At 39.8% G+C, this 13,175-nt stretch overlaps 1 protein-coding gene across 1 annotated transcript in view; it reads right to left on the reverse strand.

Moving 5' to 3' along the window:
* The window catches only part of ABLIM2 (actin binding LIM protein family member 2), a 113,041-nt gene extending 100,263 nt beyond the window's left edge, over positions 1–12,778 (reverse strand). The window contains exons 1-2 of the mRNA XM_086464636.1: positions 12,763–12,778; positions 4,189–4,332 (exon numbers count right to left, since the gene is read on the reverse strand). Coding sequence (XP_086320762.1) covers positions 4,189–4,332; positions 12,763–12,778 — 160 coding nt within the window. The remainder of the gene's footprint in view (positions 1–4,188; positions 4,333–12,762) is intronic.
* Positions 12,779–13,175: the final 397 nt, after the last annotated feature.

Below are 13,175 nucleotides of genomic sequence, written 5' to 3' on the forward strand. Positions count from 1 at the left end.
ATCCAGTGAATTTTGATTAGGGGTAAAACAAGGCAGACTTGTACATAGTGAAGCTAGGACAATGGTCATGTGGCTTGGACTGCAAACTTACTATATTTCATCAAGACCAAAGCAGTAAAGGACAAAGATATGAGTTATGGTTCTTCTCACATATGACTAATCCTGTACAAAGAACAGCTTTTTCCAGGATTGCAAGGATTTTCCCATTTAACTAGGGTGGAGGCAGCAGGATTTTTGCATGCAAATAGATTTGCAAATGCACTATAGATTGTCCATTATTTGGTCTGCTAGAGTGAAGATATAAAATATTGTAAAGTGTACTTTCTGATTTTATATAAAGCTATAGTAATTAAACTATCCAGACTCCCTAAGAATATCTGGCTTTGATTCACACTACCAATATTTCCTAAGTAGGTTACTGCTACTATGGAAATGCCAGGATGCTGTCATATCACAGAAAAAGAAATACTTGACAAACACTCTTAAAACAAAGTAAATTCTATCTTTATGAAAGATCAAAGAGGCTACCCAGGATAATATAAGCTCAGCACCTACATCTCTCCTATCTATAATTCTGCATTAGTCTGCGTTTCTATGGGCTCACTAAATCATACTGTTGTAATCAAGCTCCAAGTGAGTATTTGCCTATTACCATACACTATATGAGAAGCAGTCCTGACCTGACAGACACCCTCAGAATGAACTAGACAACACAATTTAATTTGATAGTCTGAGTCATCAATATTTTATCACCTTTTGTCATTTTCCATGGTGCTTTCATTACAGTGGTAAGAAATAGTAAGAGGATTCGCAAACATGGGAACTAAAGCCCTTGACACCTAATGAATGTTTGCCTTATTATTTCAAAGGCATCTATTCTATTATAAATGCATTTTTATTAAACCAAATTAAAATGGGAGATACTTTAAAGATATTTTAAAGTAAAGTTTGAGTAAAAATTTGAAGTGAGGCTAGATGGCATGTTCCCTACAGCCTTTTACTAGCAATTAGATGTGCACCTTAACAAGAAATAATATATATAATAGGTATGAGTATAAACCTTATTTGTAACGACTATTTACATCCATAAGTCCTAGTAAACTTTGGTACTGAGGAAAACTAGCAGAACTTCACAGCATTGCTACTAAAATTATTAATCTGGATATGTACCTCAGTCTTGAATAAGGAGAAGAATTGTTCAATTTTTAAAACTTTTCTTAGAATTGTTTAGAATCACTATCTAGGGAACGTAAGAAGAACTTGATTGGAATGAATGACTTTATACTAACCTTCCTTGGTTATATAATTTAATTTAAATACAAAAGGCATCTGCCTACTTGCTGTCACCATTCTGAAACTCATAGAACCCATAGGAATAATCAGGAGGCAGTATGGCAATAGGGAAAAGTAACTTTCCATCCTAAAAAAATTGAAACAACTAAATGTCTCTGCCTCCCTGAAACCTTATAATTTATCCAACACTATCACAGAAATTGTTCCACATTTCGCACATATTCAAAAAGGTAAGTGTGACTTCTTCCAGTGTAATATCGTCTGTCACTGATCAAGTCATTCAAACAGACCTCAAATACCTCTAGTCACCCTCTCAAGACATGGTCATTTGTCATTCTTCTTCACGGGCTCTTTGTCAGTTTGTGGTCTCCATCATCATACACCTGTAAATACTGTGAGAAGGAACATAATTTTCTGCAGTTTTACAAATACCTAAGGTTTTCTGATGACGGCTCTGAGATGTTTTAATACAGAGACAGTCAACCTAAGCAGGCAGGCAGCTTAGTGGAGCAATGCAGCCAGCCCACACATGGGATTATCTGTCCTGGGACTGTCCTGCAGCTGCACTGGGCACTGGACACGCAGCCTCTTTCAAGGTGCTATCTTTGGCGGATGAGGCGAGAGGGGGCAAACTGCATCGCTGAATACCATCAAAATAAATGCACCACAGGGAGGAGTCAACTGTAAGGTAAATATATTCCCAGGATCACCACCCTGCCCATGCACAACAGTCCAGCGGCATGACAAGAAAAGGGGTTCAGAAAAGGGGGCATGACACAAACCTCTCCTCCAAGGCTGACAGGAGGTAAGTGATTAACTGACCAGGGGAATTGAATATCATTTTTTTTGCTAAATCCTAACACATTAACAATTTATTCATTGATTTGAGTATATGATTAAAAGTCCAAATCACGTTTGCCTAACCTGATATTTTTTCCCCTTCATGTTAGCTAGTAAAATGTATGTTCAGTGCTCTGTCCTGTTCCTAAGCTCTTCTCACGTAACAACACGGTAAATCCACACAAGACAGCAACTTATGCTTCTTAAGTAACAAATAAAACCCAGAAACAAAACAAAAACAGACTCCAGAAGGATGCCAGCAAATTGATGGAAACCCTTGAAAAGTGATAAAAGAAATTATGACATTTAAATAATGAGGGGGGGAAAAACCAACCATGTGTTTGTAAACTTAGCACTTGGCAAAATGATTAGTAAGGAGGAATATAAGCACTCCAAGAGCCCTGACACCAAGACGCAGTTTAACCACACGTCTCTGACACTATCTCCTGTGCCAGCTGAGAGTCTGATGGGTGGCTGACAGATGCTACCCTGCTTCTTCCTTGTTAACATAGTGATTTTTTTCTCATTTTATCCAAGATGTGCCTGAAGCGAACAAACTCCTCCTTATCTCATACAGACACGTGGGGCAATGCAGCTTCTACAGTACCTTCATCATCATCTTCTGCATGGGGGTGGGGAAAAAAGCCTCCACTCTGCCTAAATTTGGGATCAGTGAATAGTTTCAGAAGTTGCTTGCTGCATTTGTGGATGACCCGGGAACCTCTAAAAGGAGATGCCCTATGAAATGAAAACATGGATGTATAGTGTCTTGTTCCCTTCGCAGGACTTTTGAACGTTTTCTTACAGCAGATCTGTATAAAAGGGAGCTTGGATTTCATCAAGGTAATTATATGGAGCACATACCAGCATGTTACTGAGACTTCATGCAGGAGACAAGACTCCTGAATAACAAATTAGATGCTCTCTTCCTGAGTTAGGTCTGAAAAACTAATTTGATAATAAAATTTGATGTAAGAATGGGTGACTTTGAAAGAGTTTGAAAGAGGTGTGTATGGGCTGTGCCCTGCTTTAAATACCATTCTGGTTCTGAATAGGTGACCAAAATATTTTTGATATTTAGGATAGTGCACAATGCTTATTTTTCTTGCCCTGTAATTTTGCAAAGAACACAATTATTGAGCTGAACATTTAATCCTGTCTAACTCATTAAAGATTGACTCAGGTATTGAATACTATATACTTAATCCCATGGGATTAAGCCAGTGTAGCTGACAGATAATGACAGCTTTCTTTCTGATAGTTTCCTCCAAATAGAAATGGAAATAGTCACATTAACACAGCTGGGACCAGAGCTATGCTCATGTTTCTAGGCTGTGCTACAAGAATTAATAATGTCATTTGAAGTACTGCTTAATAATGAAGTAAGCACGTTGCCCAGTAAACATCAGTTTACTTTAACTCATTTGCACATTCAAAACAAATCAGATATTTGCAACTTCCATATAGTTTTTCAAACAACCAAGTATCTACAAAAGTGATGTTGTATCAGTTAATTCCCTATTTCCTTGACCATCCTTCTGCCATTCACAATGTGTCAATATTAGATCACAGCCGGGCACTAACCTAGCAGAGCAAACCAAGTAGTTCCCCCCCAAAAAATGGAAAAGCACAGAGGGTCACACCGGGATTGAAACATCACAGTCCAACACAAGAGAGTGTGAACAGATGTGGCCATGGCCTACCCTATGGCATGCAATAGAAGGCTGGGACAGGGACTACCTCCAAGTTTCTTTGTAAATGTTAATTCTCTGCTAACCCTGCACCATGTTTCAGTCACTACCAGTTCTCCCAACTGGTTCTTCTTCAGGGCCCAACTCTATAGTAAACTGCACAGGTTTATATCAATTCAAAATATATTCCATTTTTAGGATTTAGGATGTTTATAATGTTACGGTAAGCAGTCATAGAGTTTACAGTAAATCCTTTCAGGCACAGATGGAATTCTGAAATAGGCTTGTGAAGTTTCCAGGACCATTAAGTCACACAAACAGTGTTAACGCCCTACTCATAGGATCAGCTGTCATAAATGCTTACCTTTGCAAACAAAGCACTTAATATGGAAATATTTGTTCTGAACTCTCAAAACTTCTCCTTTGCATGGGTTTCCACAGTTATTGCAGAGAATTGCAGTACTTGATGGCTTCTCCAGTTGGCTGTGTACAGCCTGTGGTTGTGAAACTGCAAGAGAAAACAAAAGGCAGAGCATTTTAAAGGCCATCAGATGCATCTTCTGTAAGACCTACAAATAACGGCAATTAAAACCCGGGACAAACCAGATCAAACAGATAATACAGTTTTAACTTCTCGTATTGGTCAGCACAGGAGAAAAGATCTGCTAAAGGAGCTGAGCCAAGGTTCTCATTTCGTAACTTTCAAAACTCATGCATGCAAACATTTCAAAAATAAATCAGAATGGCATACAGAGGAAAGAATCCACACGATCAAGTATTGAGAGCCTCTGTCTAACTTTAAAAAAATGCATTGTCACATTTTCTCTTCAAGAAGTCAAACACTAGAGATAAAAGATATAGATATATAGAAAAAAATAGATAAAATACTATCCAAAATACCTTTAATGGGATTTAGTAACTATCACACTATGAGCTACTGATCTTTAAAGTTCAAGGTAATTGCCTTTGTCACTGATTTTAAGATAGAAATACCGTAGGTGTTCTGAGTTCATATTTTGAAACATTGACATCCCTATAAATACCACGTACATCTGATCATTAAACAAAGGTTGCTGTCATTTTCTAAGAAAACCACGATTCCAAGAGATTAGGTTTACCTAGGTTAGTAAAATAGTAAGTGATTTAAAAATTTGCTGCCATCTTGTGATGTAAATTAGAAATTGCATTTATTGGGCTGTTAATAACAATAAAAATTGGTACCCCAGTGTGTTATGCGGAACAGCTGAGATATCACCTTATTCTTGCAATTCTGCTGCAGCACTTGCATTGATTTTTTATCGCAGTGTACTTAAGAGTCTAGAGAGCAAACATCAAGGCAGCTCATTATAAAGGGGCTGTACTGTGACTCAAACTGGGCTTTTTTTCCTATGTGAAGAAGAACTAATAACAGGAAAATATAGCAAGCATTTTAAGTAAATTACATATTTAATGACATTCTTCTTCTGTAATGTGGCACGCTTATTCTAAGGTTGGATTGTGTATTTTGAAGTGATTGATTTTTTTTAATTTTGACTTGAAAATAAACTTACCAACCAACCAGTCAAGATAGAGCAACCTCTCATAGGCCAATACCCTGAGTATGAATGGGAATCAGATATGTTTCCCTTCAGGGTTTAGTCAAAGGATAACGCCACTGCTGTGTAACCCTTTTCTTTCATCAACATTCAAAGAATAATAGGGTAGTAACTTTTTGTACGAGACTGCTGCGAAACGGTTAGTAAATTTCTAAGAGGCTGGGTTAAACTCAGACTGGCCAAGACCTTTAGTTTCTGTTCCTATTGTAATATCAGAGTTGCTATTTCAGAAAAAAAAAGGCTTCTGAAAAAAAAAAAAAAAAAGGGCGGAAAAAAATACCCATAAAATTTATTTTAATTAAAACAACAACAAAACAACAGTAATGCCTATACCATCACCATAGGTAGGGATGCTATAGAGAGGCAGTGATGGTACTGTCCCTATGTACACATATGATAACAGATGATACCAAAATTGGTAAGTGAGCGTCATCCAGCTCTTGTTCTGTAATATCTGACCTTGCTGCTCTTCCTTCTCTATTCTCATACCCACCGCCAGCACCTTGTGGTGATACCTTTTAAAAGGCCTTTCCACATCCACTGACTTTAAGGAGTCAGTACTTCAATGAGATGCTGAGCCTCCCACCCAGTCTCCCAGGGAAGTTTCTGCAAGTTTTGTCCAAACTGTCACTTTCTACTCCTGTAAGTAAAGCGGTGGGTTTTTTTTTCCCCAAGGAGATACAGGGGATAAAGCTGCCCATAGCATTACTCAACACCCATTAGCATTCTACCTTATCTGCTGAAATTACCCATTCTGGGATTGTCAAAAAAGTCCTGCTTGAGGCAATGTGAACTTTGGAGCGATTACTGAAGCCCTGGTTATAATTAAGCACATCTCCAAAAAAAACAACACATCACGATAGGCAATTAGAAGTTTATAGAAAGGCAGATGCCCAAATCTACACAGAGCAAACAGCGCCCACGGTTCAAGCTAACATGAAGGTCTGACACTCCTCAAAAGAAAACGAAGGAAACTCTGAACTTCGCAATACTTAACTTTTGACGTGAGAATTTCTCTTTACTGTAACCTGCCCAAAACAAACTACTCTCCCTGAAAAAGAATCAACCCTGTAAGGAACTGAAACAGAGTTATTTTCCTGAGTTACTTAGTAGAGTAGCTGCTAAAAGTTTGTAACTATGGATAAAGAAGGTTTGCTCCCACCAGAATTACTAATAAGCTTCTAATTTGTAGCACTTAATTCATGGAACACTTGACTTAAAAAGAGCGGACCATACCCAGAACATTTTAGCCTAAAAAGTTACATTTGAAATATAAAATTCTGATTGGAACTATTAAACATTTGACTTTTTTCACGCTCGACTCTTCCCATGGCTAAGGCTTTTGGAACAGCATCTCTCCAGAGGCTTCAGCACCTGTCCAGTGCGGAGGTATGCAGAGGGCCGCAATCTTGTGCCGTGGTGTGTCCCACGGGCAGGGCAGCAACCTGGCTGAGCAGCCTCAGCCACTGTGCAGAGCGTGGGCTGGAGGGACCCAAGGGCAAATGGCCTTAAGCTGCACCAGGGGAGACTCAGGCTGGACATTAGGAAGAATTTCTTTACTGAAAGGGTTGTCAGGCATTGGAACAGGCTGCCCAGGGAGGTGGTGGGGTCACCATCCCTGGAGCTGTTTAAGAGAGGGGTAGATGTACTTAGGGACATGGTTCAGTGGTGTTGACAGAGCTAGGACAAAGGTTGGACTTGATCTTGAAGGTCTCTTCCAACCAAAACTGTTCTATGATTCTATGATCCAGACGCACTTCCATATTGCCCCGAGGGAAGCCCTCCACACCAAGAATACCCCATTTCCCTAAAGTGAAAATACTGTCACATTTCCAGAGAAAGCGTCATTTTTATGTTTTCTTGCACATGAGAGTTCAATGCTGCACATATTACAAAGCAGCAGAAAATTGAAAATTGTTGCAAACTTCTTTTTTGAATTGTGAAAATTGTTGCAAAGCGGCAGAAAACATAAAGCCTTGCTTTCCACGATGCATGTGGTACCCAGCGCAGGGCAGGACGACGTCACACATTTGCTTCTCTTCAGGTCTCTGGATCAAGGTTTATAATTCAAAAAAACCAACAACTCAGCTATAAAATAAATTGAAAAGGAAAAGATCTATTATTTCTGTTGGAATTCTTCCATTAATCTTGAAGTAACACAAATCATATTTACAATATGTGTAGTAGACAGATGAATAACTATTTTGCTCTTCTCTCAGTTCAGAACTAAGCTACGCAGTATTTCACACAAAACTCCAGTGGGAATACAGTGCCTTCAGGCTCATTATAAAACTCTGCTTCTGAAGATAGTTTTAAATACTTATTCTTTCATCTAGCACAAATTGACATAATTAATGATACATTAGTTTAAGTTTCAATATTTTAAAATACATTATACTTTATGTTGAAATTGCAACGGCTGACAATTTTGAGAAACTATACTAGTGAACCAAACATTTTAACTTTCTCATCATATTTAAGGAAATATGTTTACATGGCAATTTTCAGCTTTCTACTTTTATGCCTTTATGCACCAAAATCAGTCTCTGAAGCAGCAGAAGATACAATCAACATATTTAATGAGTGAAACAGTGAATTACTGATGGAATGCAATGATCTGAGACTACTCATCATATCATAACTAAGGAGCTCATTAAAAATTAAATGCTGACATTATACCCTGATTTGTAGAATTTAATGAAACTAGAAACTTCCTTCTTAACTTTAAATGACTTCTTCTAAACAGAAATACGAATGAATGCCTGATTCTCCAAATTTCCCTTTCTCCCAGACTGCATTCTGCTCTAGCAGAGATATCTCCACCAATCCCTAAACCCTTAAAAGACCTGACTGCACTCACTTTTTGACAAGCACAAAAACTGGCAAGAAATGAACTAGCAAACACTTTCCACAGCACTTCTTTGGTGTACAAGACCTGTCTGCTGGGAACATCACTGCCAACAATCTTGCCAAATGTCCTGTGCTCACATATTTCTGATGTCAAGACTCAGCCCCTCTCCAACAGTCTATGCAGCACATAATTCTGAAACTTTGGATAGGTAGGCCTTACTGAATTAGCGATAGTTTATTAAAAAATTGTCAGACAAGATATATTCCTTAGATTTACTTCTATACTGCTTGGTCGAGACATATGCACTTGCTGCAAGTATCACGGGGAAGAGGGGACAGTGGTATCGCTTGTTATTTTGTTTTCAGTGTGCTTGTAACTTTGCCAAACTTACTATTTCCATAGACATTATTCACGTTCGGTTTCTTGAGCTTATTTCTTCAGGGGAAATTTCAGACAAACTGTTTAACCTTCTTATAAAGGTGAAAAAAAAGAATAGGATACAATCTATTTTTTGTCCATGTTAAAAAGAAAGCATAGCACCCTGGTTTTGGAAGTACATGGAGTAAAGGCTGAAGCTTGACAGAGATGGATTTAGTGATGGGTACACTGGTTCGATGAAAATCCACAATATGTGGTCAAAAAAGCCCAAACCCTTTGAATAAGCACAGCTCCTTCGGCATTGCTACACTAGGTAAGATTTAACAGCAGTGGGGATCAGGATGAGGTGCAAGGACTGAGGATGAGATTTGGCTGAGCCAGGAGTGTTTTGGAAGCAGCACAAGACAAGCTGACGGCTGTGGCAGAAGGGAGAAGATTTGCGAGTCCCTGGTCATGCTCTGCTCCAGAGCCTGGGATGGGAAATGTCACCTTCTCTCTGCTGTGAGCAAACTGCTGAGGGAAATCAAACCCTTGGCAAAAGATCCCACCTAGGACAGGTCCATGCAGAGGATGACAAACCCCTTTGCTATCAGACTCTCCAACAGCGAAATGAAAGAAATCTTCATGGTAGATTACAGACTTGATGAAGAAACACATGGCCAGAAACGGCAGAATTCGACACAGTCATAATGCTTTTCCCAGTTTGGTGCACTTTGTTTTAACTTAGCATAAGAACCCACAGAAGCCATCACTGAGCTTGGAAATCAAGTACTGAAAAGTTAAGAAGTGTCATGCTTAAGAATATACATTTAAACACGAAGTTTATATAGAACAATGAGTATATATCAAAGAATATACTCAAATATGAAGTTTAATAATAAAGACTTTCACATGCTTTGTTCAATATATGAACACGAATAAGGCCACATATCCCATTTACTCCACATTTTTTAACCCTGTTCTGAAAAAAATTTATTAGATTTGGTGATTTCAGAAGCATGAAATTACAAAGGCTAAATGCCACAATAGAATCCTAGAGTGGTTTGGGTCAGAAGGGACCATAAAGATCATCTAGTTCCAGCCCCCCTGCCATGGGCAGGGACACCTTCCACCAGACCCGGTTGCTCAAAGCCCCACCCAACCTGGCCTTCTGTGATATTTCATATGGACATTTTTAAAGAGCACTGTGAACTAAAGTAAGGTGTAATTTGAATGAAGAGACAACAATATTTTGTTGTCACATAAACAAATATTTTATTCCTAAAGAACAAGTTTCCATAATCCCAACTATTACCTCTCAATGCAGGGCAAGTGCTAATTCCTCACCAAGACTCCTGGATGGATACTGCAGAAACAGAACCTAAAGGCAACAGTAAAAGGAAAATCAAAGAGGTGGGGAGGGTATCGCCTCCTCTGTTCTTTTTCTGGGTTGTTTGGGGGGTTTTTCATCCTGTTCTGGAGGCTGAGTTAAAAAAGTACAAGCCTTGCCATTTCAGGCTCATACAAATACAGTATCGTTTGCCTTCAACAACAACCCTCCACCAGCAGAAAAACTACATCCATTTTCTTTAGCAACTATGAGCACTACTGGGTCCTCCATAAATTCACCAGGAACATCCCTTCTTCACAACTCATTACACTTGCTCCATGAGATGTAAACATTTTGTTTGAGGAAAAAAAAAAATACTAGAAAGATATTAATATCTAAAATTACCAAATTGTACAGCTTTTTCAACAAAGGCAAAGTCCACATTACAACTCTGAACCAAAACTGCACAGCTCTGTTAATGGGTATTATTTTTCATGAAGGAATCAGCAGAAAATTATCTCTGTGTTGACAACGAAACCTTTCATCCCTATAGCTAGAGATGGTTACTGAAAATCAAAATAAACAAATATAAAACCCAAATGCCATTTACTTGTTAAGTATTTGAGAAACAGGACAGAAGTATTGATTGCTGAAATGCTGTATCCACTGATTTGAGGAGGGTGTGGTTCACAGCAGCCCAGAGGAGAATTAAATTTGCAATCTTCTCTGAGCAGATTAAAGGAGAAACAGATGAGTGCAGCAGCACCCAACCGGAATTAGAGATTGAAGTTCAAGTTGGTTTTTTGCCAAACCCTTCTTGTGTCGCCTCAGTCAAAACACTCAGGGTTGGATTTAAAAACACCCAGATGAAAGCAAAGGAAACAAGCATTTAAGTGCCTCTAAATATCCTGTGATAGTTATTCCTGGTTTTAAGTGCCTAAAGCTGGCCCCTGCTCCCACCCTGCCTTGTGTCCATGTGTAAAATACAGTGACTAGGAGTTCTTCCAGGGCTGGTGCGGGGGTAAGGGTAATGTAAGACAGTAATAAGTAATACAGTATTACATGCGGTGTTCAGAGAACTGCATGGGTGTGAGCTATAAATTTACTTTAGATAAGGGGATTGGGATTTTTTTTGTTCCTAAGAACTGCAGATTCATTATGGAACCCTGTGGGGGCCTGAGACCTCGAAGGTCCTTTCCACAGAAAGGATGAGAAAAAGAGCAATTGTGAAATGGGGAACCACAAGCTTTCCCCATCCATCCTTCCAACTGCGCTCGGCAGCAGGGAAGAGCAATTCCCCAGCCCGGCCTGGCTATGTACCCCGGTGAGCCATGCACCGGGGCAGCGAGGACCACATGTGCCCAAATGGATGGGGCAAACCTGTCCAGCAGCAGACGAATTAGAAACAGATGTTCTGCAAGAGCATGTTAAGTATCCAGTGGTAATTTGTTTTACCATATTTCTCAATCAGCAGCTTGTGTTAAAAGCAGTTTAAACGCGTTTGCATGCTTTACAGTGCCTTGTCATTATGACACAATACCTTTTTATTCCACACATCTCACCACAAAGCAGAAGATTACAAGGATAAAGGGAAAGCTAAAGAAGTTTTGCCTTGAATGTCCATATTACATAGTCCCTCAAGCCCTCGAGCTGGCCATACAGAGGGCTGAACTGTCCCCAGGCCAGTGCATATGAGCTCACCAGCTTCCTCAACGGGGCTTTTCTGCACTGAGCAGGACCAGCCGTTCCCCCAGAAATCCTCACTGCTCTTTCTGAGACCTCTGCTGTAGCTCCTACAACAAAGCACTTGTACTGCTTCTCTTAGTTCCTACACCGTAAAATGGGCAATTCAGCAAATTCAATAAATCTTTATAATAGTAGGTCTCTATTTAATTGAATTAATTCACATAGTCCAAAAATGCAAAATAACATGGTTCAAGAATCGTGGTCCTTTTTGAAATGCATACCTACTACTTATAAACAACAGCTTTTACAGTGCTTTTCCATTGGCACTAAGAAAAGCATTTCATGCCTTTTCCATCACTTCCTTATGGATCATAACCAAAACAGAAACCTATAGCTGATACAGGACAGTAGGCAGACATCACAACTGAAGCAAACTCTGCTTTTACCACTAATTACAGAGTTCAGGGATCAGAGTCGAAGGTGTTATCCGGCAGACTGCAAATACAACCATGCATAGATGCAACACAGCACAAGTACTCAGCACACAAGAGCTGCAAATCTCACCATATGCTCAGTGCAAAATTCACATCACATAGACAAGCCTAGCATGAGCTAACCTCCTGCCCTCATTATTATATTAAAATCTTTATGAAATCCAAAGCCAGTTAGTAAAAATCTCTGCTGAATTTTAGGAACAATTACTGCAGCAATGTAAAGGTTATTTTTGTGTGAGTTTAGAAGATTACAGTGAGAAAGGATATAGAAACAGAACTCCAATATATCTACATAAAGCACTGGGTATTTTTTTCTAATTTTCAGTCTAATATAAACTCTAAAGTCAATTTAAATTAAACAAAATGAGGAAAGTTTTCAAATTGAGCTGTCAGCTAAGTGCCAGAATCATTATAATTTCCAAATCATCATTCACATAATTAAAAGAATATGAAGCATTATTTAAGATCAATGTTTAACCACCTCCCTCCACTCTGCTGCGTTTCCATGTAAACACAGAATAATTATTCTCATGACAGTATCAGCGATTTAGTTACTGCACCTCCAGATGAAAAACAAATCATTTTGGGTTTAGGCTCTCCAAAACGTGGGGTTCTCACACTGTACCTGTATCCTCCGGCATTCCTGCATTGACTCCCTTGGAGAGTGGAAATGCCACCCGAAGCACCGCTGCTGCGTGGCCGGCCGGCGCAAGGAGCCCGGGGGAGCGGGAGCTGCGGCAGCGTGCCCTCACGGCAGCCGCTCCAACACCAACGCACCCCGGGCTCAGATGACTCCTGCAGCACCCACGCACAGGCGGGACGTGAGCCAACACCTCGCTGCTGCCGCCACGTAAAAATAGAGTCCTGCAGAAGCCGAAATATTGTCACGTCCACAGGGCAGGCCACCGCCGGCAGGGTCCCAGAGGGACTGGACGCAACACGGGCCAGCGATGGCTGTCTCTGCATCAGGTGAGGCCACCTGCCATAGCCACTGCAGGGTGGTGCTGGGAACCTGGGGAAAAAGGCTTAAAGAAGGAA

Source organism: Leptosomus discolor, chromosome 4 (assembly GCF_034619465.1).
Source record: "Leptosomus discolor isolate bLepDis1 chromosome 4, bLepDis1.hap2, whole genome shotgun sequence".
Classification (NCBI taxonomy): Eukaryota; Metazoa; Chordata; class Aves; order Leptosomiformes; family Leptosomidae; genus Leptosomus; species Leptosomus discolor.